We start from the raw sequence: 25,562 nt of genomic DNA, 5'->3' as shown, positions 1-25,562 counted from the left end.
ACATATTTGTGGATATATTTACACATTATTTTAACATGTCATTTCCAGCTAAAAATCAAAATCAACTGTAGTACGCTTAACAGAAAAAAATTGCTGGTTGACAACAGGTATGAAAATGTCATGTGCTAGAAAACGAATTTATATGAAATCTCCATGTCTCCCATAGTGTGCCCTGAATTCCTTGCATATTTCAAGAATTATAAAATGATGCTTAAAAAGTGATCAAAGAAGCTAAAGTAATTTTGAATGACTGCTATATAAATAACACCAATAACAAAATCAAAACCATGTGGAGTATAGTGAAACAGCAAACTGAATTTGTTTCTCCTCAGAATCCCAATATTAAATTGAATTGTAATGGCAAAGAAATTAATGATCCAAAAGAAATAGAAAATGTGTTCAATACATATTTTAGCAATATAAGTGAGCAATTAATCGCGGAAATCGAACCTTGCAATACAAACTGGCCAGTGTCATCTGTAAATACCAACATAAATCCTACTTCACTGTTTCTCTCTTCAACAACCTGGAAGGAAGTCCTGTCAGTTATCAGAACTTTAAAAGTGAATTATTCCACTGGAACAGATGGCATCCCAGACAGCCTTACTAAAAAATGTGGAGATCTCATTATTGAACCATTAGCTCACCTTTATAATAGTTCCTTTTAAACCGGGATTTTCCCATCATGCTTAAAAACAGCTAAGTTCAAACCGGTACTCAAAAAAGATAAAACGGATGGAGTGGCTAACTACACACCCATTGCTCTACTATATGTATTCTCAAAAATCGTGGAAAAACGAGAGTATTAGATTTTCTGGAAGAGCACAAAATACTATCCACAGCACCACATGGCTTCAGGAAGGGCTGATCAACTGAAACAGCAATTTTTTCACTATTAAGTGAAGTGCTTCAGAGACTAGATAATGGTGAAAACGTCATTGGAAAATGTCAAGATCTCTCTAAGGCTTTTGATATCATAGATCACACAGAACTATTGCCTAATCTTGACAACATGGGGATTAGAGGACCATGTAACAACTGGATAAAGTCATACCTAAGCAGTCAAAAACAAGTGGCTGGAGTGCAACATCAAAATTTCATCAACTTGCACAATGCTATTCAGACTATGAAACCATTAAGTATGGAGTGTCATAAGGTTCAGTTCTGGGACCTCTTCTATTTCTGCTATATGTAAATGACCTTTGATCTAAAGCCCACCAACACCACCCTGAATAAAAAAAGGAACCCTGTATTATGGAAAAGTTATTTATAGTAAACGTCCCCCAAAAATTAAATCAATAAATGACCTGGCAAATTTCAAGTCAACTGCTAAGGCATATTTAACTCATCACTGCTTCAATAGCCTCCACGAGTTCCTTCAGAAAGTTCTCTAATGATTTCTGTCTTTGCCTTAGTGATGTATCATATAAATGTTACTAGAACTTTAGTGATTTACCATGTAAATGTTACTGTAATACAAACATTAATCTGCCAGTACAGTATGTGCTCTTTTTGTGTTAAAATATCTACTTTTTATTTTTGCACAATATTTGCTCTGTATATTGTAACCCACTGATCATTTAATGTAGAAATAATGACATTAATGCAAATTTAATATTATGTTTTGTTATACATTGACTTTTCCCACATCAGAATGTACTATTTGTGTACTATATGATTATCAGGACTAATAAAACTCTACTCTACTCTACTCTGTCTGGTTTTATATATTGCCCTGCCTGTGATGATGTAGGGTTACCAGTGGTGGGAGTGAAACAAGCAGTAATGGGCTGGTGCATAATGCAGTTTTCACAATGAGAATGATTACAGAAGTAGGAACTTTGGGATAGGGATGGTGTTTTGGAAATTGCATTTGGTGTGACAAGAATTTTGATAGAGTTAGGAAGGTAACTGAAATTGACAGTGAGTGCAAATTGGGAAAATTTGATAATCTCATTTCAGGGCTTCTTGCTGGAGTAATGTATTGAGGAATTTGACACTCGAGAGATGTTATTGGTAGAGGTGTTGAAAATTTTGATAGCAAAACAAAGATGTGTAGGATGCCTTTGCTGCAAGAAGAGAGTGTTAGATGTAGAAGCAGTGACAGATGTTGATGTGATGAAGAAGGGATGGCATATGCCATATATGGGGAATTGTTATTTGTTAATTGGTTCTATGTGGAATGAGTTCAGGATGTTAGACTCAGTGGTGTAGTCATTAATGTTATGGATGGTGGCATTCATTGTGGAGAAGGTACAGGTGAACGTGAGTTAGGATACTGAGTTAAGCTGTGGACTCAGTTATTCTTCACTACAAGTGAAGAGCACGAAGATGTTGGCAATACATATGTACCAATAAAGAGGGGACAGGAGGGGTTTCTGTATGTTTTAAGAATTTGAAGTATGGATGTTAACTCTTCCATTTAGCACGTGAAATGGTTGGCACTGACAGGATTATTGTGGTTCCCATAGCTGTCCTTCTGATTTGTTAGTTTTCTGGCTTTGATCCTGATCTATAACAACTTCATCTTTTGGTATTGTCATTTAAATTTAATACAAAAACAGAGGCTTGTGGGGGTTATGTGTATGAGAGTAAGCTAAATATCTTTTTGTAGATACTTTTCATTCACAACAGTGACACAGGAGCAGATGTGATAAATGTAACTATAATGTTTAATAATCTTTTAATCGATGTAAAGCTCCTGTCCACACACACACACACACACACACACACACACACACAGAATGTGACTACAGTCTAATGGCTAACTGATTTGTTACAAACCTGTCTTCCATATTCACATTGTGTATTAACTAATGGGATTTTTCAGTCACAATGTGCACAGACACTTCTTGACCGCCGAGAGGAAGAGAGAATGTGTGACCATTTAATCACAGCTGCCCGCCGTAGAGACAATGTTATAGCAAGTAGACTTTTGGAAAAAGTTCGCAACATTATGTCCAACAAGCATGGAGCATGGGGATACATGGACCCACAAGCAGCAAAGTATGTAATTTTTAGCAGGAAGTTCAAGACTTCACATATATTTTTAATTTGTACTCATTTTGCTGTGTAATAAGCCTAGTAAGATCTTCACCTGCAGGCAATTGCATTGGTTAGAGTATACTCCCTGCATTCCTGTCACTGTCTAATTTTCTAAGAGTATGGATGATTTTTATTTTATTTTATTTTATTTTTTATTTATTTATCATAAACTCAGAAGAGTTCATTACATGGATTGTATTCTTCACTATTGTATGTGAAGCATGTTCTGTATCTTTCTGTACATAATTTTAAATTATTATCATGGATAACAAGCATGATGAAATCATTGCATCAGTATCTTCTCAAAGATAAAAAATAAAGTGTAGCAAGCCTAGTACTTTTTCCTCCTGTGTTGGCAGTAAAGAAATATTTTGACATAATTTTTGTTATAAGTTATGACACGGGTACAAAAATGTTTCCAGCAATCCAGAAAAATATTTGCTTTATTATAATTCCAGTCTTGGACCACATTTTTTACTTATAACCAAGTTACTAATTTTGGTTGGTAATGGCCAGTGTCCGACTTAGAAAATATAAGCACATAGAGGTATCCTAATTTACAAAACACTCATAATTATATGAATGTAAAGCAGAAGCCAACTATAAAACAACTGTACAACATATCCACATCACAGTAAAAATGTGTTGCATTACATATAACGCACCATTACATGTGCGTTATGAACGCTTCAGTGGTGCTCGTTACATACAATAGTTTTTTTGTTTGATGAAGCTGAAATGACCATTGGTTTTGACTGCACCATGTAATGGTGTGATATATGTAATGCAACATGTTTGTACTCAGGTATGGATATATTGTACAGCTGTTTTATAGTTGATTTCTGCTTTGCATTCATATAGTTAGGAGTGTTTTGTAAATTAGTTGATCTCTACGTGCTTGTATTTTCTAGATCTGAAGATGTTCCTTACCTGCTAAAATAATAAACCTGATTACAAATAAACATTGTGATCCAAGACTGAGATTATAACAAAGCATAATTATTCTTTTTGTAGCTTCTTGTGTGATTGTATACGTGGGTCAGTTGCAAGAATAACTTGTGATGTGTTAAAAAGCCAGCTCAGGAAGGCTGTAGATTTTACACGACATACATTGTTATATATTTTAAATAATGATTGTGACAGATAGTAGCCTGTTTCAACATGGTTACAGGACCACCATATACGGGCCAATATATGATGATAATGTTTGTGTTTTTTGGAAGAGCAGAATACAGATAAATTCCAAATACCATCTGATATAGACAAGTACATATCACCCTGTACATACAACAGTGATGAAGATGGTACTGTAGATAAAAGATAGTAATCAACTTTTTGGTGATACTGATATAGTGGAACAAAAGGCACTACATGCAGATCAGGAAGAAGTCACAGAGATTGGGCCACTTTTCACATGTGGGTAGAGAGATGCATGGTTGACAAATAACATTGGCTTGAGAATGACCATAATGTATATAATGCTGCACCATATGTATAGCTTTGTACTACTGACACTATAAAAGTGACAGCCTATCTGTATATAATAACTCTTGCACTAAGAATAAAATAAGGGAAGGGCAACCATTTACCTATAGAGGAATGGTGCATGGCACACAGAAACACGTAATAGAAAACAGTTAACGCTTGCTTTTGAGCTCATGCTCTTTTTCTAGTAACACCATACACAACCACCAAAATGTACAAGTTTGCAATAGCAGTGAGACTGTTGCCATGAGAGGCAGGATAGGTAAATGGTTGCCTTTCCAGTGCTGTAACATGTTGCTCTATGAGCATAGGTATGTATTGTAGAGCATATAATTATATGGTACACAGTATACATCCAGTGATTGTAAGTTGCTTTTGAGTATAGGAGAAAATACATTTAATATTTAGAAATGATGTGTACAGCCACACTAAAATGTGTCATTGCTGCAGAATGAATGAATTCTGGAAACTGGATGCCTGGGAGGATGATGCTAGACGCAGAAAGAGATTTGTCCATAATCCGCTTGGTTCAAGCCATCCAGAGGCAACTCTTAAGGCTGCACTTGAACATGGGGCTCCAGAAGATGCAATCCTGCAGGTATTATTGCATACATACCACTCTGCCAGTTCATAATAGAATCTGGGTGTAGTAGAAGTGTATCACATTTACCACTGGCACAGTTAAATGGACTGATACAAGTGCTGGTCATTTGCTTGTTATAGTTTCTGTAATATGGGAGAACTGAACAAAAGGAAGCTATTTACGATACGGAGAAAACACTTTTGTTTGCAGGCAAGAGAAGAGTTCCATGCACAACTTGCAGCATCCCGTGCACAACAGCAGCAACTGCAGTCTAATGATCTGATGGATGACAGTGAACTGCTAGCTGATGACCGTGATCTTGATGTTGATCTCACTGGTGGGTAATTTCAATCCTTGTAGTTTCCTTCCTTTTGCTGGTTTCTGGAGTTCCAGTAATCACTACCATACATGCACTCCCTGAAGACATTTGGCTGGGTGGCTGATGGCTCCCCATCTGAAAGGATACAGATACAGCTCCAGAGCAAACATACTCGACTGACACTGATAGGTTTCCCTTGCTGTTAGAATAGTCTGTCAGCATTTAGCCAAGCATGTGACCTGCAGATGTAACATGCTGTGTGAATGATACATGAAACAAATCTCAACACAGTGAAGCCAACTAAAAATGGGAATAACAATGCCATTGCACACTGCATTGAATGGTGTACTGATGTTGGTAGTGACCTGTGGTCCAAAAGCATACATTGTTTCATGACTGTTGTCAATTTGGCTATTCTTATCAGCTACCATACTGAGTGTCTTCTGGGAGTGTGTGATTAGTGTGTAGCTGAAATGCATGTACTCCTAGTACTCAATCTCCTTCTGCTCTAATAAGAAAGAGCAAATTATCCAAGTAGTTGCATGTGCCAGTGCAGGGAAATGTACGGTTAATTTTGTATCAAACCAAACGGAACTATCAGAAGTTTATAGAGCACCACATGAAAAACATGATTTCTATTTACTTATAGGGTGAAGCTTAAAATAGATTTAATATGTAGAGTAACAGTTACGGATCTGTAACTGACAAAAAATGGCATTTCCTCCCAAAATAATCTCCATTACTGATTGTGAACTTTTTGCTGTGTTTCACACTTGTAAAATTCAACACTGCATGCTTAAATCTCTGTTCACAACTGTTGTAATAATAGTGTTACAATGTGTCCATGCACTACATCATTCATTAACCTGAAAAAGCAGAAGTAATCTCAATAATTTGAAAGAACATATGAAGATACCTTTACTTTTGTGAAATACCATCTTCACTTGGCCACTTTAAAGCTATGTCTAAGCACAGAAAGAAAGGCACCTGAAAAGAAACAAGAAACTGAATGCTATACTAATAATAATGTAATGTAGAAATGCCATAAATAAATTTAATTCACGAAACAAGTAAAAAGAAAAACAATAATGGATGATAACTTGCCCATTCCTTTTCCAACCCCAAAGACCAAAATTAGATGAGAGGTCTTTCTTTGGCCACTTTCTTCAACATGCAATGCAGGACTCCCCTCAAGGCATACAACTTTCGGGATAATAAAATAAGACAATAAATAAAAATGGAAGCCTATCTTTCTGTGCAGTGTTGTATAACTATGCATACAGAGTATATTTAAACTCTCTCAAATGGCACAAGAGGTATTTTAGGGATGTGTTTGACTGTCAAGATGTAAATAATGCATGATATCTACTGGCTCAATACAAAGGAATTTTATTTCATGTTCTTGCCACCCCAACTATTATACAGGTACTTTAAAGTGGCAGTTTTAGGTGGGAAGTGTTGTTTTGAATTATGGTTATGTAAGATAATTGTAGAGGTTGAGTCTGAACTACTGTTTTTATAACACTGCCAACCTCGGCAAACAACTGCACTGAGACTCTTAGTGAATGCTTTAAGTACTCCGCTTTACTTTTTGTGTTGTATGTTAGTGGTTGTTTTCTTTTCTTATTCTCAGATGTTTGAAGAGACTAGTTCTGCTCCATAACAGGGTTTGAGTATGACCCTCATAACAGCATAGGGGATCAGTGACCCAAACAAGCGTTACATCAGTTCTGCTTTCATGGCACAGAACACAGACATAGTCCACCAGCAACATGAGATGGAGGCCTTAGCTTGTCTCCCCACTCCACTCCTTTCCCTCAGGTGGTCTAAGTTCTCATTTGTCTACATTCTGCTGACTGCCATATCATAGTGTCGGCACTATACCTTCGTGTGTTTCTGCAAATAGTAAGTGTCATGTTTGGAAATAAAATGCATCAACTGACTCATAGTACAGTCTGAGGAAAATAAAGTTCAATGTCCTCCTTATATTTTCACCTACAGATTGTATGCTGTTGGTATTGTTTCTGGCACTGTTAGAGTATAAATCTGTTTATGCAGAGTGATCTTGAATTAACTCCCTATTAGAAATTGTCTATAACTTTTTTAATACTTAAATAGTTCTCATGAAACAAAAAACATTTTATTCCTTGCAGTGGTTGAACTGTTACATGTTACTAAAATTCAACATAAGCACCACCATTATCTACTAATTTCTGTAAATAGATGTGGATGTTTGCAACAGACCATTGCAGCAGTACATTATTAAGAACTTGGCAAATTCACTCCTACAATTCATCAAAAGTTTCTTGTTTTGTGTGACAAACTTTCTTTTTCACTCACCTTCAGAGGAAGAAATCACAGGACAATAGATCAGGACACCCTGCTGGCTATTCAAGGGGGCTGCGATGTCCCAAATAGTGTCCAGGAAAATTGGTGTTGAGCACACGTGGGCAGGATATGTCAAGTGAGGTGGAGCCCCATCACACGTAAAGATTAGGTCATCGTAATTGTTCCATGTGGATGCAATACTGTGAACATAACTTCAAACCATATCGAGGTACTGGTCTGCATTGACTGTGTCCCGAATGAGATATGGGTCCACAACTTTTGTGGGTGTCATGCCACACCAAACTGTTACCATGGGTGATGTTGCCTTTATTGAACAGCCACCCTTGGATCCTCCATTGTCCAATAATAAAAATTGTGCTGGTTAACAAACCCCTAGCTTCATCTGACCACAGGATATTACTGAAAATATCAGAGCAGTCTCCATAATAAGCAAACATTATCGTTCGGAGTATGTGTTTGGGTGAAACCACTGTGGTGAGATGCCTGTCTTTATGATTTCTGAGGACTTCGAGTGAACATTTCCTGAACCATTTGCACATTTTGCTCTATCCTGGATGTTGAGTGTCAACTGCTTCTCCCAATATCTAATATAGAGCCTGTTTGTGTTAGCTTTAGGTAGGAAATTCCTTATGGTCTTTGTATCTACCCCAAGGCACAAGCCCCTTTCACCCTTTGCCATCATCTCTGTACTTGTACCCACTTGTACTCAAGCAAGTACAGATATTGTGCTATCATCTGTCACTGATATCTGTGATGACATGAATGAGATATAATGTAATAAATTCTACCATTGTAAGAAACAAAATGGTTTTTGTTTCATGAAAATTAGTGTAGTATAAAAAAAATGTTGTAAGCAATTTTCAATAGGGAATTAATTCTTGCCCACCTTGCATATGCAGAGCCTTTCCTGAAATGTTAAATACACAAATATGCAGATGGTCTGGTTACTAACAGATTTAGGAAGTGCAATTCCCAGTACAGCTAACAGAATCATATACACACATAAATAGTAGCACCCTTAGGTCTTCAGTTTCCAGGCTTCTTCTTTGGGAGGGAAAGAGTAACTGATTGGAAAGGACAGTTTACTCAGAATGCAGTCTGAGAGAGATTTGCCTTGTACGAGGAAGCAGAAAGACACAGATCAAGGAACAGGCATCAGAGGTAGTAGGAGGTTGAAAATAATCTATGTTCTCCATAAACGAGTCTGTGCGATGGTCATACTATATCTGTTGATCCTCCAGTGTAAATGACATTTTAAATGTGAAAATTTAAAACTTTAGTTTTATGTTATCACCAAACCAGACTGGTTGAGAATGATTAAACAGAAACCTTAACCCACGAAGTGATTTTACCTAGAAAGAGAATTTTTCTTGAATTCTGTGCAACGTCTTCTGCCAAGGTATGATGGTGGCTGTATGCTTCACATATCAATCTTTTTATAGATTTACAAACATCTTCTAACTTCTGCCTATTGACGTTGAACCAAGAATGCAACAGTAACTGTTTCCTCAGCATTTTCCAAATTATGTTATTAAACCATGGGTCTTTTCCATCCTTAATCCACTTACTTGGGACACACTTCTCCAAAGCATGATTTACAATCATTTTAAATTTTACCCTTAATTCCTCTACATCCATCATATTGGAACTAAATGATGTCCATTCATCTAAGTAGGTTGCTAACAACTGCTTATCTGATCTTTCCACCATAAAAACTCTCCTAGCCTTCTTGATGAATTTATTAACTTGACAGTTGTCACTGATATAGCATCATGATTACATACTCTGCTATACTGACTCTGTCGATAATGTCAGGCGTGTTTATAGCCACCTAGTCTAAAATATTTTCATTGCCTGTGAGTTGTCGAACAATTCTTGTAGAATGTGTTCAGAACCAGTTTCACAAGACTGTCTGTCTTACCACCTGCAATGAATCCATAGATGTCCTTCTCTGTACTTGGTAGGTTACAGTTGGCTCCAGCTAATATTGCATGATCAGATTCCTTTGGCACTACTAAGCATAGACTTTCTTTGAATGATCCTACAACTGTTATGTTGGAATCGTGTGGCCAGTACAGACATCTTGGGCTCACTTAGACTCAGTTTTGACCTTTGTAGACACAATATTTTTCCAGGTGCAATGAACATGACATTTAATGTAACAATATAAGGAAAGATAGATTGCTACCTACCATAAAGAGGGTATATTAAGTTTCAGACAGGTACAACTAAAAGACACTTAACACTTTAGCTTTTGGCCACAGCCTTTGTCAGAAAAGGAAACACACATACAATTTAATTGCATTTCATGTTGTTGCCACCCAACTATTATGCAGGGGTTTTAAAGTGGCAGTTTTAGGTGGGAAGTGTTGTTTTGAATTATGGTTATGTAAGATACTCGTAGAGGTTGAGTCTGAACTACTGTGTTTACAACACTGCCAACCTCAGCAAACAACTATAAGCACACCTCACGTGTGCATGACTGCCATCTCTGGCAGCTTGGACTGGAATGCAACTGTCATGTAGAGTGGAAGTAGCAGTGTGAAGGGCATAAAGATGAGGAAGAAACAGTAGGGTACGGGTGAGGGAAGAGAAGAGCACTCGCTGGCGGTGCTAGCAGAGACTAGACTGACAACAGGCACAGCATCAGGAGGCTGTGGGGCAGGGACAGGATGATAGGGGGGGGGGGGGGGAGCGGGAGCAAAAAAAGAAGAGGAGCAGGGGAGGGGAAAGATGGGCAGGTGCATTGGCAGAAGGTAGTATGCAGAGTGAGTGGGAGATGAGAATAGAGAGGAAATGATAGGACAGAAGAAGTGGAGACCGTTGGGTGGAGGGTGTGGGGACAGTTCATTGCCGTGGGTTGTTATGACTACCAATGAGCTGTCTACCAGGATGAATGGCCTCTGCCAAATTGTGGCCAAGGTCAAAGAAGACCAGCCACCCTGCAGCTGAACACAACATGATTGATTTCAAAGGCTGTATTACTACCTGAGCCATCTGGATTCTCCTGTCCACCACCAACTTTTCTGAACTCCACAGGTGGGAGTTATCCTTACAAAACACAGTCTCCACTTCCAAAATTCTCTCTGCCTCAACCTATGGTAACATACTGTCCCTATACCCCCCCTTTCCAGCCATCCAACAGTTTTTACTCCTTTGTTCCTCTCACCTCCTTCCTGTTCTTGTCTCCCGCACTCTTTGTATGCTGCCCTCTGTGAACGCACCTGCCCATTTTTTTCTTCCTTACTCCTCCCCATTTTCGCTCCCCATTTATCACGTCCCTGTCCCACACCCACCGATGCTATGCCTGTTGGCAGTCTGCACGCTCTGCTAGGCAGTTCTCTCCTCCCCACCCCCCTCCCCCTCCTTCCCCCAGACACACTCACACACTGCTATCCTTTCCCCTTCTCTGCCCAGTCAGTTTTGCTGCTTCCATTCTCTGTGACATTTGCACTCCGTTCGAGCTTCCTGAGGTTGTGGTCATGTGTGCGCCAAGTGCGCTTGCTTGTGTGAATGAATGTATGTGTATTTCCTTTCCTGTGGAGGCTTTAGCCAAAATCTAATGTGTAAGTGTCTTTTAGTTGTGCTGGTCTGCAACTTAATATGCCCTCTTTACGGCAAGCAGCAATCTATCTTTTCCTTATATTTTTGATATTACAGCCTGGAGTTTCCATTGTTTGGTGTCTAACTTACCTTTTCTTTATATGTTCCATGCCTTTTTAAATATTTTGGAGCTTTCTACTTCGGGTTTAAAATATCTCCTAGAGAGTAGAGAGAAAAAAATTGGGAGGGGAAGGGGAGGCTGTGCTCTCCACAAATGTTCTGCTGCCTGATTTGCTACTTCTTCTGTGTCATATGCCTGTGACCTATCAAGGGAAATCCTACAGTTCTCCATCCCATAATGCAGGATCAGAACTCTGCAGCCAAGACCATTACAGAACTGACACAGCATTTTTTATATGCTCCAGTTGGTTCCCAACAAAAGGATCCCTATAAGGACATCGAAGCCAGACAACAGGCATCATTGATGTCAATATAAGCCACAGCTTGAAGGTGATTGTACATTGTAACTTCATCAGCTGTAGGCAGGGCCTCCACCACATTTGGATAAGCCTCCTCCCCCTCCCCCTAGCTGACATAGTGAGCATGCCTTTTTCAGCTCTGGGTGATATTTCAAAACTCTTCTCCCTTGTGTCCCCTCTAACACTGCTAAAGGAGTGGCCAGTTTTTCAATTATAGGGCAAATGGCCACATAGACAGTCCCTCGCATTCATCTTCCGCCTTGAGTGACATTAACATCTTACAAACTGGTGCTCTTTCTGTTTTTAGTGTGATTCTCTTGTATGGGATACAGTGAAATGTAAAAATTTACCTGCTACCTGGCTTGTGCATTCAATTGAATTCCACTTTTTATTTTATAACTATGTTATAAAACTAAAAAGTATCATTCAAGAGGGCAATGGTATCATTCAAGGAGGCAATGAAATGATCCCAAAGAAAGCAGGTGTTACAGATGTGAAAATTATCCAACCATCAGTTTAATAAGCCACGGTTGCAAAATACGAGGCATGTTTTTTAAGTAAGTACCATTCTGAAATTAAAAAAAGACGTGCTAAGATATCTCAATAATTTTATTTTTACATGAAAGCCTGTTCCTTAATTTACTTTTCTACTTAATTTCCATCTATATTGAGACACTTGTCATAATGTTGTACCAGTTTTTGAATACCCTCCTCATAGAAGTCTGCCGCCTGACTTGTTAACCACTGCATCACCATTGTTTTGACTTCATCATAATCTTGAAGACGCTAAGTGCCCAGGTGTTTCTTTAGTGCAGGTACAGATGGTAGTCACTGGGCACAAGATCGGGGCTGTAGAGAGGATGATCTAGAGTTTCCCATCGAAAAGATGTGATGAGATCTTTGGTCTGATTCGCCACATGTGCACGTTGGTGGTCTTGCAGCAAAATGATGCCCTTGCTCAACTTACATGGACTGTTGCTTTGACTCTGGTGTGACATAGGCCACCCATGTTTCTTCGCCCGTAACAGTTTGGCTTAAGAAATCATCACCGTCATTGTGGTACCACTCAAGGAAAGTCAATGCACTGTCTAAATGTTTGGTTTTGTGCACATCCGTCATCATTTTTGGTACCCAATGTGCACACAATTTTAGGTAATTCAAGTGCTCGGTCACAATGCCATCCAAAATATTATGAGAAACATTAGGAAAGTCATCCCGCAAGGAGGAAATCATAAAGCATCAGTTTTCTATCACCTTATTATCCACTTCTTGCACCAAACTTTCATTAACAACCGAAGGACGCTCACTCCGTTGTTCATCATGCACATTTGTGCGGCCATCTTTAAATGCTCTCACCCACTTTCTTAACATTCCATCACTCATAATGTTTTCTTCATAAACTGCACAGATCTCATGATGAATATCAATCGCTTTTCGGCCTTTAGCACTAAGAAATCTTATAACAATCCATACTTCATAGTCAGCAGGACTCATGATTATTGGAGGCACCTTAAACACTCAGTAACAACGTAAACAAGGTAGAATCAGACTGTAATGTCGTCAGTGCGTAGATTAAGGTACAGGCTTTCATGTAAAAATAAAATTGTTAAGATATCTTAGCAAGCCGTTTTTTTAATTTAAAAATGGTACTTACTTAAAAAACACGCCTCGTACTAATGTTCTGAGGCATCAAGGGATCAGCAACTTAGTATTGGAGGGCAGCGTGGAGGGTAAAAATTGTAGAGCGCTAAGCATATTCAGAAGGATGTCAGTTGCAATAGGTAGTTGGAGATGAAGAAGCTTGCACAGATAGAGTAGCATGGAGAGCTGCATCAAACCAGTCTCTGGGCTGAAGACCACAACAACAACAAGATAGTTTAAAGAGAATACATGGAATTAATACAAATATGTCATGTTTATAATGTAGGTTTGCAAAAATTATTTCAGTTTTGGGGCTAAATTTATTTACATGTAGAAAGAAACATTTCAGAAAGGTGCCATGGCAGCAGAGCCTGGAAGGAAAACAAGTGACAACTGAGGTGTCACATGTGACATACATGTTTATCTACCAGCAGTACATCCTGAGGCAGCATCTTCAGAGGGATGACTGTGGCCAAGAGTGGTTTCTGCTGTCTGCGGTCAGCTCCTCCTGCATCTGCATGCACTATGTGCACACTCAATCTATACTACTACTAAAATTCATGTGAAAACATTAAGTAATTTTCATTTTGCGGAGGAGGAAGAACAGAGCTACATCTGGTGAATATGGCAGTTGAAGGACAACTCTCATCTTGCTTTTAGTTGAAAATTCCAGAATAATGATGACTGCGTGTGATCATGCTTTATCATGGTGGAATACCCAGTTGCTCATAATATATTTATCTGATTGCAGGTCCTGTGAACATTAGTACTAAAGCAAAGCTGGTAGCACCAGGCATTGTAGCACCTGGCATGGTATCTATTACATCAACAGAGCTGTACTTTGAAGTAGACGAGGATGATCCTGAGTACCGGAAGATTGATTCTGAGGTAAGTTTGATGTATTAGCAGTTTAGTTGTTTTCTCCTGAGTTGTGTTGTAATTGCTTGATTGCTGTATAATTTACATCATCCAAAAGAATGGACCTTTCCTTCAAACCCAAGATTTAGCATGAAAGACAGATATATGTAATTTATTTGACAAGGTGAGTAAAGAATTCCTCTTCAGATTGCAAGCTTGGTTTTTTGAAGAAGAAGAAGAAGAAGAAGAAGAAGAAGAAGAAGAAATTTTGAAAAATGAGTCGCTGGAGTCAGTCAAAAAGAGTCTTAAGTGGCAGCAGATTGTTTTTGTCTTATTGGGAAGCAGTTGTTTTATAGCACTTACTTGAACTTGAAACCTACCATGATGTTGAATAGCTACATTGTAATTTTATAAAATATTTCTGTCACTAACAATCTAGCCAAGGTGTGACGTGTCTTTCACTTAACAAGCTATTATTAATGCTAGTTTTTGTGACAAGGTTTTGAAACTTCGCTACCAACTACTGTGCATGTGCCAAGTGTAGTTGCATGAGTTGCTGATGAAAAGAAACATGTTTTAGCTTGTTCCAACTTTTTTGACATGAAACTGGCAGTTGCATATAGTTCAATGTTAGTGAGCATGCTGGTAGTGTGTCAACAAAGTTAAATAGGAACTGGAGTACACAGAAAATTGTTAGCATGCATGGTTGTGAGATTTCTGTGATGTTGACTACAAAATAAGGCAGCAACGTATTGCTGCATTTGATGCCATACTACCAGATCTGAACATAGATGGATGCTGACTCTGAGCTGCAAGGAAAATTCATTCCAGTGTAAATAAATAGACAAATGTATTATGAAAGATTCAAGCAAGGAGGATTGTCCAGTCTCAAGCAGTTATCATAAGTTATAACGAGATAGCAATTAAAAATTTTTGAGGATGGCAAAATGAAAGGAAGTAAAGAGATCCAAGCTTGTTTCATCACAGGTTGATTCTTAAATATTTTTGTTTACTGATGACAGTACCTTTGTAGTGAAACATGTTGAGTGCAACATAGGGAGTGAATCAAATACCACAGTTCAAGACATAATTTCATACCTTGTAGAAAATAAATTGATGCTAAATCACTATAAGATTCTTGTTTTACAGTTTCTAACAGGCAATTCGACTGAGATTGACATTTTGACTACACAGAATGGGCACATGATTATTGAGTCTGAAAAATTCAAATTTATGAGTGTTTAAATAAATAGTAATCTATCATGGGAATTTTATGTTCAGGAACTTGTTCAAAAACACAATGCTGCTATATTTATTGTTACAACATTATCTGCACAAAGTGAAGGTCGAACTCAAAAATTAGTATACTTTGTTGATTGTAATTCATGAATGACATATAGTATGGTGTTTTGGACTAAATCTTTCCATCACAAGGGCTGTTTTTGGCATGGAATCAGGCAGTTTAAGTAATATATGGTGTAAGTTCATGAACATCTTGTTGATCCCTGTTCAGGAGTCTGACACTGGCTGTACAATATTGATGTCATTTGTTGTTAATAATATGAGAGCTTATCCCCAAGAATTAGCATCTTTAACTTAGTTAATAGTAGGAAGAAATCCAATGTGAATTTGGATCACATCTCATTAACTCTTGTGCAGAAAGGCATACATCCATTTTCATCAAGCTACCATAAGAATTAAAACATCTTAGAGTGTAATCTGGTGAATTTGCTCTTGGAGCACTCCTTTTATCCTGTAACGGAGTTCCTGGGGGGAAAAAATAGTTCCTGTGTCATATTTTTGGTTTTGGTAATATACACAGAGGTGACAAACATCATGGTATACCTCGTAATAATGTGTCAGACCTCCTTTTGCCCAGCATAGTGCAATAACTCGAGGTGGCATGGACTCATCAAGTCATTTGGAAGTCCCCTGCAAAAATGTTTGATGGGATTCATGTCTGATAATCTGGGCAGCCAGATCATTCACTCGAATTGTCCACAATGTTCTTCACACCACCTTGAATATTTGTGACCCACTCACATGGTGCAATGTCATCCATAAAAATTCTGTTGTTGTTTGGGAACTTGAAGCTCCTGAATGGCTGCAAGTCACCCCCAAGCAGCCAAACATAACCACTGCCAGTCAGTGATTGGTTCTGTTGCACTGGAGGATCCAAACCACTCCATATAAACGCTGCCTAAACAATTATAAAGCCACCACCAACTTGCATGCCTTGTTGATAAGATGGGTCCATGGCTTCATGGGGTCTGTGCCACACTCAAAACCTACCAACACCTCTTACCAAGTTAAATTGGGCCCATCTGACTGGAACAGATTTCCAGACACCTAGGGTCCAACTGATATGGTCATGAGCCCAGAAGAGAGGCTGCAGGTGATTTTGTGCTGCTAGCAAAGGCACTCACATCGGTCATCTGCTGCCATAGCCCATTACTGCCAAATTTTGCCTTGCTTTCCTAACAGGTACATTCATCATACATCCCACATTGATTTCTGCAATTATTTCATGCAGTGTTGCTTGTCTTTTAGCACTGACACCTCTGTGCAAATACTGTTGCTCTCAGTTGTTAACTGAAGGCCCTCGGCCACTGCATTGTAAAACCTGAAATTTGGTATTCTCAGCACATTCTCGACACAGTGGATCTCAGAATATGAATTCCCGAACAGTTTCAGAAATAGAATGTCCCTCGTGTCTAGCTCCAACTACCCTTCCACATTCAAAGTCTTGTAAGTCCCGTTTTGTGGCCATAACCACATTGGAAACCTTTCTACATGAATCACCTGAGTGCAAATTTCAGCTCCGCTAATGCACTGCCCTTTTGTGCCTTATACATGCGCTGCTTCCACTATTTGTGTATGTACATAATGCTATCCCATGACTATTGTCACCTCAGCGTACATTCACAGCTAGTCACCTGCATAGGATTCATCTGCATTTTATTTTATCACTGTTATATCATGTTCTGGCTCATTTCATAACCATGGAGATTTACTCTTCAGTTTGGTCCCATGGAATTGGAGTGTAAAATAAAGTGAAAAAGAGAAAATGAAATGTACACCATTGTCATCATATCTATAGCTGTACATAGAACCCATTCATAAAACTGATTTCATGAAATGAATTTTTCAACCTAATGCTGTCATTTAAACTTGATTTTAATTGTGATAAACATCAAAAGTTTTCATTTGAATTGTAAAAGTACTGCTCCACCATTTTTTAAAAGTAGTATAGTCACAATGCTGCAATAAAGTACTGTGTTTTGCAATGTTACTGCTGGATTTATTATCAACATCAGAGCTGTATAACAGAGGAAGTAATGCAGCTAAATGACTTGTAAAGGAAACTTATTTTTTCTGTACAAGATCAGCTGCTTCTTGTTCACAGTAATTTCACGATAGTGTTAAAATTAAACCATCATCACTTATTACTAAACTGGATGCGAGATTCGCAGTCTTCTTCCGACTCAGACCTTGTATAAGATGTGATCAAAAAGTAATAGGAAGTTGTTTTTCTTAAAGAATCTTTATTTACTTATCAACATCAGGTTTGTCCCCTTCAAAGTAATCCCTATCAGATATAGTGAACTTGTGCTGACGCTTTTTCCAATCTTGGAAGCACTTCTGGAACTCAGTTTTCATTGTAGTGTTCAGTTCCTTCAGTGATTCTGTTTTTATCTCATCAATGGTGGCTAACGATGTCCTTTCATGATTCCCTTCAGCCTGGTCAGTAGACAGTAGTCACAGGGGGCCATGTCCAGAGAATATAGTGGCTGATGCAGCATAAAAGTTTTGTTTTTGCCAAAAAATCATGAACAAGTGTTGAGGTGTGAGTGGGAGCATTATCAGGATGCAGTTTTCACAAGTGGTTTTGCCACATTTCTCGTCATTTGCTTCAGATTGCTTCACACAAATGGAACATGGCTTCCAGGTAGCATTCCTTATTGACCGTATGACCCTAAGGCAGGATCTCGTGGTGCACTATCTCATTGTATGTAAAGAAAACAGTGAGAAGTATCTTCACATGTGATGGAACGTGTCGAATTTTTCTCAGTCTTGGCTCTTCAGGGAGTTTCCATTGGGACGATTCGGCCTTGGTTTCAAAGTCTCATATACTCATGTTTTGTCACTTGTTATAACCTTCTTTAGAAGTTCTGGATCATTGATGAGTTCATTCAACTATTCCTGAGTGAAGTCTATGTGATGTCATTTTTCATCAGAATTCAGTAATTCTGGAATGAACTTTGCTGCTAGACATTTCATGTCCAAACCATCGAAAAAAATTGCTTGGCATGAGCCAAAGGATATGCTGACTGTTGTGGTTGGCAGGAGAGCCAACACCGTGTTACTAAAGGAGGCCGAAATGCACGCGTTTTAGCTCACGCAGGCTGGCGTGAGGTCTGGAACATGACAAGGGAATTAGAATTGAGAAAAACGGACATAGCTGGTGGAATACTTAACTTTAATCCATTAATGACGAACATCGCTCTTGACGGTACATGATTTACAATATCAATAGAAACTGATAATGGCGCCTTTCTAGGTCGTAGCAAATAACGTAGCTGAAGGCTGTGCTAACTATTGTCTCGGCAAATGAGAGCGTATTTTGTCAGTGAACCATCACTAGCAAAGTCGGCTGTACAACTGGGGCGAGTGCTAGGAAGTCTCTCTAGACCTGCCGTGTGGCGGTGCTCAGTCTGCAATCACTGATAGTGGCGACAGGTGGGTCCGACGTATACTACCGTACCGCGGCCGATTTAAAGGCTACCACCTAGCAAGTGTGGTGTCTGGCGGTGACACCATCAGCCAACCTCTGATGGTGATTTGGCACTTTTTACAGAACCATTTTTCCGTAGTTCTTCCACATTGCCATCAGTAATTGATGTATTGGGGCATCCTTGGTGGTCAACATTTTCAGTGTCTCCTTGACCCTCTTTGAAGTATTTATACTACTTGTAAACGCTTGTCTGATTCATAGTACATTTGTCAAAACCCACAGTAAACATTTCCAATGCGGTGCTTCCATTAATTTGATGCAAATTCTTTGAACACCTTTTTCAAAATTAAAAATTTACTGAGCGCTCAAAAACGTGTAACTTTTTTGAATGTCAACAAGAAACTAAATATTCAAAATTGAAACTACAAACATACATCAGGAACATGTGTATGAACAAGATGATTTTTTTAAAAAATCCCATCAAAGCCCAATAAATTAAAAAAATTCTGTTACTTTTTTATCGCATTTCGTATGTTTTTCATTCAGGTCCATGGTGCAAGGTGTTCTTCATCTAATATTCACTGCATATATATGGGATTTTTCATTTAGACGCATAACCCTTCACAACTGAGGTAAACATTGCAAGGTTTGCGTAATGGGCCATCAAAAAATTTATGTTTGAGGACAATAGTGAAGCCTATATGCAACATAGTATGATTTCATTGCTGGTATATAAGCACTGACATGTAGGCAATGGATTAGTGTGGCATTCGTGTCTTTCCAACATTTGTATGGTAAATGCAGAATCATGAACTATGGATGTTATTACCAAATGTGTCCATACAGGACCAATTCTTTTCTTGACTGCCAAAGGACAAACACTTGTAGACATCTGTCGGAGAATGAAGAATGTTGTGGGGCAGCATGCCTAATGAAAAATTAGGTTTTATGTTTGTCACGATTCGACAGAAGATGCCTGTTGATCTGGAATGCCAGGCTTATCCATTACAGATGATGCCAGCTCAACGGGGAGACACTTGAGTATCCATCCTGTGGTCTGATCTCTTCCCGTACAATTATCATGCCTATAGGATGTACCCGTGGTCTAGGGGTAGCGTCTTTGATTCATAATCAAAACGTCTTCGGTCCCGGGTTTGATACCTGCCACTGCCTAAATTTTGATAAATAATCGGCATTGACGGCTGAAGACTTCCGGCATAAGAAGTCAGCCTCATTCTGCCAACGGCCCTGTCAAAGAGGGCGGAGGAGCGGATAGAGGTTCAGGGCACTCTCTTGTCCTAGGGGTGGGAAATTGCGCCTAAAGGCGGAAGAATCAGCAATGATCAAGGACATGAGGATGCAGAAGGCAATGGAAACCACTGCATTAAGGACACGTAACGTGTATCCACAGGACATGTGGCCTGTAGTTGAAGAAGTGTCGTGATGATCTCTCCATTCGCAAAAGATCCCGGAATAGTCCCCCATTCGGATCTCTGGTAGGGGACTGCCAAGGGGGAGGTTACCATGAGAAAAAGATAGAATAATCAACGAAAGGATAATGTTCTATGAGTCGGGGCGTGGAATGTCAGAAGCTTGAACGTGGTAGGGAAACTAGAAAATCTGAAAAGGGAATTGCAAAGGCTCAATCTAGATATTGTAGGGGTCAGTGAAGTGAAGTGGAAGGAAGACAAGGATTTCTGGTCAGATGAGTATTGGGTAATATCAACAGCAGCAGAAAATGGTATAACAGGTGTAGGATTCGTTATGAATAGGAAGGTAGGGCAGAGGGTGTGTTACTGTGAACAGTTCAGTGACCAGGTTGTTCTAATCAGAATCGACAGCAGACCAACACTGACAACGATAGTTCAGGTATACATGCTGACGTTGCAAGCTGAAGATGAACAGATAGAGAAAGTGTATGAGGATATTGAAAGGGTAATGCAGTATGTAAAGGGGGACGAAAATCTAATAGTCATGGGCGACTGGAATGCAGTTGTAGGGGAAGGAGTAGAAGAAAAGGTTACCGGAGAATATGGGCTTGGGACAAGGAATGAAAGAGGAGAAAGACTAATTGAGTCGTGTAACAAGTTTCAGCTAGTTATAACAAATACCTTGTTCAAGAATCACAAGAGGAGGAGGTATACTTGGAAAAGGCCGGGAGATACGGGAAGATTTCAATTAGATTACATCATGGTCAGACAGAAATTCCGATATCAGATACTGGATTGGGCGTACCCAGGAGCAGATATAGACTCGGATCACAATATAGTAGTGATGAAGAGTAGGCTGAAGTTCAAGACATTAGTCAGGAAGAATCAATACGCAAAGAAGTGGGATACGGAAGTTCTAAGGAATGACGAGATACGTTTGAAGTTCTCTAACGCTATAGATACAGCAATAAGGAATAGCGCAGTAGGCAGCACAGTTGAAGAGGAATGGACATCTCTAAAAAGGGCCATCACAGAAGTTGGGAAGGAAAACATAGGTACAAAGAATGTAGCTGCGAAGAAACCATGGGTAACAGAAGAAATACTTCAGTTGATTGATGAAAGGAGGAAGTACAAACATGTTCCAGGAAAATCAGGAATACAGAAATACAAGTCGCTGGGGAATGAAATAAATAGGAAGTGGAGGGAAGCTAAGACGAAATGGCTGCAGGAAAAATGTGAAGACATAGAAAAAGATATGATTGTCGGAAGGACAGACTCAGCATACAGGAAAGTCAAAACAACCTTTGGCGACATTAAAAAAAGCAACGATGTTAACATTAAGAGTGCAACAGGAATTCCACTGTTAAATGCAGAGGAGAGAGCAGATAGGCGGAAAGAATACATTGAAAGCCTCTATGAGGGTGAAGATTTGTCTGATATGATAGAAGAAGAAACAGGAGTCGATTTAGAAGATATTGGGGATCCAGTATTAGAATCGGAATTTAAAAGAGCTTTGGAGGACTTACGGTCAAATAAGGCAGAAGGGATAGATAACATTCCATCAGAATTTTTAAAATCATTAGGGGAAGTGGCAACAAAACGACTATTCACGTTGGTGTGTAGAATATATGAGTCTGGCGACATACCATCTGACTTTCAGAAAAGCATCATCCACACAATTCCGAAGATGGCAAGAGCTGACAAGTGCGAGAATTATCGCACAATCAGCTTAACAGCTCATACATCGAAGCTGCTTACAAGAATAATATACAGAAGAATGGAAAAGAAAATTGATAATGCGCTAGGTGACGATCAGTTTGGCTTTAGGAAAAGTAAAGGCACGAGAGAGACAAGTCTGACGTTACGGCTAATAATGGAAGCAAGGCTGAAGAAAAATCAAGACACGTTCATAGGATTTGTCGACCTGGAAAAAGCGTTCAACAATATAAAATGGTGCAAGCTGTTCGAGATTCTGAAAAAAGTGGGGGTAAGCTATAGGGAGAGACGGGTCATATACAATATGTACAACAACCAAGAGGGAATGATAAGAGTGGACCATCAAGAACGAAGTGCTCGTATTAAGAAGAGTGTAAGACAAGGCTGTAGCCTTTCGCCCTACTCTTCAATCTGTACATCGAGGAAGCAATGATGGAAATAAAAGAAAGGTTCAGGAGTGGAATTAAAATACAAGGTGAAAGGATATCAATGATACGATTCAATGATGACATTGCTATCCTGAGTGAAAGTGAAGAAGAATTAAATGATCTGCTGAACGGAATGAACAGTCTAATGAGTACACAGTATGGTTTGAGAGTAAATCGGAGAAAGACGAAGGTAATGAGAAGTAGTAGAAATGAGAACAGCGAGAAACTTAACATCAGGATTGATGGTCACGAAGTCAATGAAGTTAAAGAATTCTGCTACCTAGGCAGTAAAATAATCGATGGCGGACGGAGCAAGGAGGACATCAAAAGCAGACTCTCTATGACAAAAAAGGCATTTCTGGCCAAGAGAAGTCTACTAATATCAAATACCGGCCTTAATTTGAGGAAGAAATTTCTGAGGATGTACGTCTGGAGTACAGCATTGTATGGTAGTGAAACATGGACTGTGGGAAAATCGGAACAGAAGAGAATCCAAGCATTTGAGATGTGGTGCTATAGACGAATGTTGAAAATTAGGTGGACTGATAAGGTAAGGAATGAGGAGGTTCTACGCAGAATCGGAGAGGAAAGTAATATGTGGAAAACACTGATAAGGAGATAGGACAGGATGATAGGACATATGCTAAGACATGAGGGAATGACTTCCATGGTACTAGAGGGAGCCGTAGAGGGCAAAAACTGTAGAGGAAGACAGAGATTGGAATACGTCAAGCAAATAATTGAGGACGTAGGTTGCAAGTGCTACTCTGAGATGAAGAGGTTAGCACATGAAAGGAATTCATGGTGGGCTGCATCGAACCAGTCAGTAGACTGATGACCAAAAAAAAAATTGTTTTTAGGGTTGACGATTCCTGTTGGCTGAGGATGTGCAGTGCCAGTTACGGACTTCTTCATGCAGCAGGAGATGGTATTTTCAAAATGGGTATCTTGAACCTGGTGTGTCGGTTGGATTAATTCCTCAATGTTCATAGCATATGATAGAATGTTGGCCATCCTTCTGTTAGTGTTACAGTGGGGGGGAGTGCAAAAGCTTGATTCGACATACAGATAAGCCATCGGAAGTTAGAGAAATATAGCAGACCATACTGATGCTGAAAATTCAGACATATGCTGAATATCTAATGTGTTCATTTATCTTAATATTTATGTAAGGATTTCCATTTTATCTTTTTGACACTACCTGAACCTTTTTTTTTTTTAAAAAAAAGAGTATGTAACAGCAGTTACATCTCAGATGTAGTGATAGTTATGTTGCTGTAATGAAACAACTGTAAAACCACAAAAAGATAATAAGAGTCGAAATGCCCTCTGTAGTAACTACAGTAAAATAGTTGTACCTAGCAGAATGAGATGTGTGCAAGTAACAAGACCATGGAAATGGTGACATATACACTCCTGGAAATTGAAATCAGAACACCGTGAATTCATTGTCCCAGGAAGGGGAAACTTTATTGACACATTCCTGGGGTCAGATACATCACATGATCACACTGACAGAACCACAGGCACATAGACACAGGCAACAGAGCATGCACAATGTCGGCACTAGTACAGTGTATATCCACCTTTCGCAGCAATGCAGGCTGCTATTCTCCCATGGAGACGATTGTAGAGATGCTGGATGTAGTCCTGTGGAACGGCTTGCCATGCCATTTCCACCTGGCGCCTCAGTTGGACCAGCGTTCGTGCTGGACGTGCAGACCGCGTGAGACGACGCTTCATCCAGTCCCAAACATGCTCAATGGGGCCAGATCCGGAGATCTTGCTGGCCAGGGTAGTTGATTTACACCTTCTAGAGCACGTTGGGTGGCACGGGATACATGCGGACGTGCATTGTCCTGTTGGAACAGCAAGTTCCCTTGCCGGTCTAGGAATGGTAGAACGATGGGTTCGATGACGGTTTGGATGTACCGCGCACTATTCAGTGTCCCCTCGACGATCACCAGAGGTGTACGGCCAGTGTAGGAGATCGTTCCCCACACCATGATGCCGGGTGTTGGCCCTGTGTGCCTCGGTTGTATGCAGTCCTGATTGTGGCGCTCACCTGCACGGCGCCAAACACGCATACGACCATCATTGGCACCAAGGCAGAAGCGACTCTCATCGCTGAAGACGACACGTCTCCATTCGTCCCTCCATTCACGCCTGTCGCGACACCACTGGAGGCGGGCTGCACGATGTTGGGGCGTGAGCGGAAGACGGCCTAACGGTGTGCGGGACCGTAGCCCAGCTTCATGGAGACGGTTGCGAATGGTCCTCGCCGATACCCCAGGAGCAACAGTGTCCCTAATTTGCTGGGAAGTGGCGGTGCGGTCCCCTACGGCACTGCGTAGGATCCTACGGTCTTGGCGTGCATCCATGCGTCGCTGCGGTCCGGTCCCAGGTCGACGGGCACGTGCACCTTCCGCCGACCGCTGGCGACAACATCGATGTACTGTGGAGACCTCATGCCCCACGTGTTGAGCCATTCAGCGGTACGTCCACCCGGCCTCCCGCATGCCCACTATACGCCCTCACTCAAAGTCCGTCAACTGCACATACGGTTCTCGTCCACGCTGTCGCGGCATGCTACCAGTGTCAAAGACTGCGATTGAGCTCCGTATGCCACGGCAAACTGGCTGACACTGACGGCAGCGGTGCACAAATGCTGCGCAGCTAGCGCCATTCGACGGCCAACACTGCGGTTCCTGGTGTGTCCGCTGTACCGTGCGTGTGATCATTGCTTGTACAGCCCTCTCGCAGTGTCCGGAGCAAGTATGGTGGGTCTGACACACCGGTGTCAATGTGTTCTTTTTTCCATTTCCAGGAGTGTATTTATGGCTTGTGAAATGAATTTCTGTGTCTAGTAGTTGAAGATAGTTGGAAAGGAAAAAAGTGGGCAAAGTAATAACTGTGCAATGATTTGCCATGTCTTGGTGACAGATGACCAC

The 25,562-nt window shown here is 40.0% G+C and overlaps 1 protein-coding gene across 6 annotated transcripts in view; it reads left to right on the top strand.

The window, feature by feature from the left end:
* LOC126281932 (neurobeachin) overlaps nucleotides 1-25,562 on the top strand; it is a 2,071,601-nt gene that overhangs the window by 1,316,581 nt on the left and 729,458 nt on the right. For all 6 annotated transcript variants that reach the window (XM_049981271.1, XM_049981272.1, XM_049981275.1 and 3 more), the window contains 4 exons: nucleotides 2,831-3,006; nucleotides 4,981-5,128; nucleotides 5,324-5,450; nucleotides 14,196-14,332. In XM_049981271.1, the coding sequence (XP_049837228.1) occupies nucleotides 2,831-3,006; nucleotides 4,981-5,128; nucleotides 5,324-5,450; nucleotides 14,196-14,332 (588 nt within the window). The remainder of the gene's footprint in view (nucleotides 1-2,830; nucleotides 3,007-4,980; nucleotides 5,129-5,323; nucleotides 5,451-14,195; nucleotides 14,333-25,562) is intronic.

This window comes from Schistocerca gregaria, chromosome 7, assembly GCF_023897955.1.
Source record: "Schistocerca gregaria isolate iqSchGreg1 chromosome 7, iqSchGreg1.2, whole genome shotgun sequence".
In the NCBI taxonomy this organism is placed as follows: Eukaryota; Metazoa; Arthropoda; class Insecta; order Orthoptera; family Acrididae; genus Schistocerca; species Schistocerca gregaria.
This window is presented reverse-complemented; position numbering and strand designations above follow the sequence as displayed.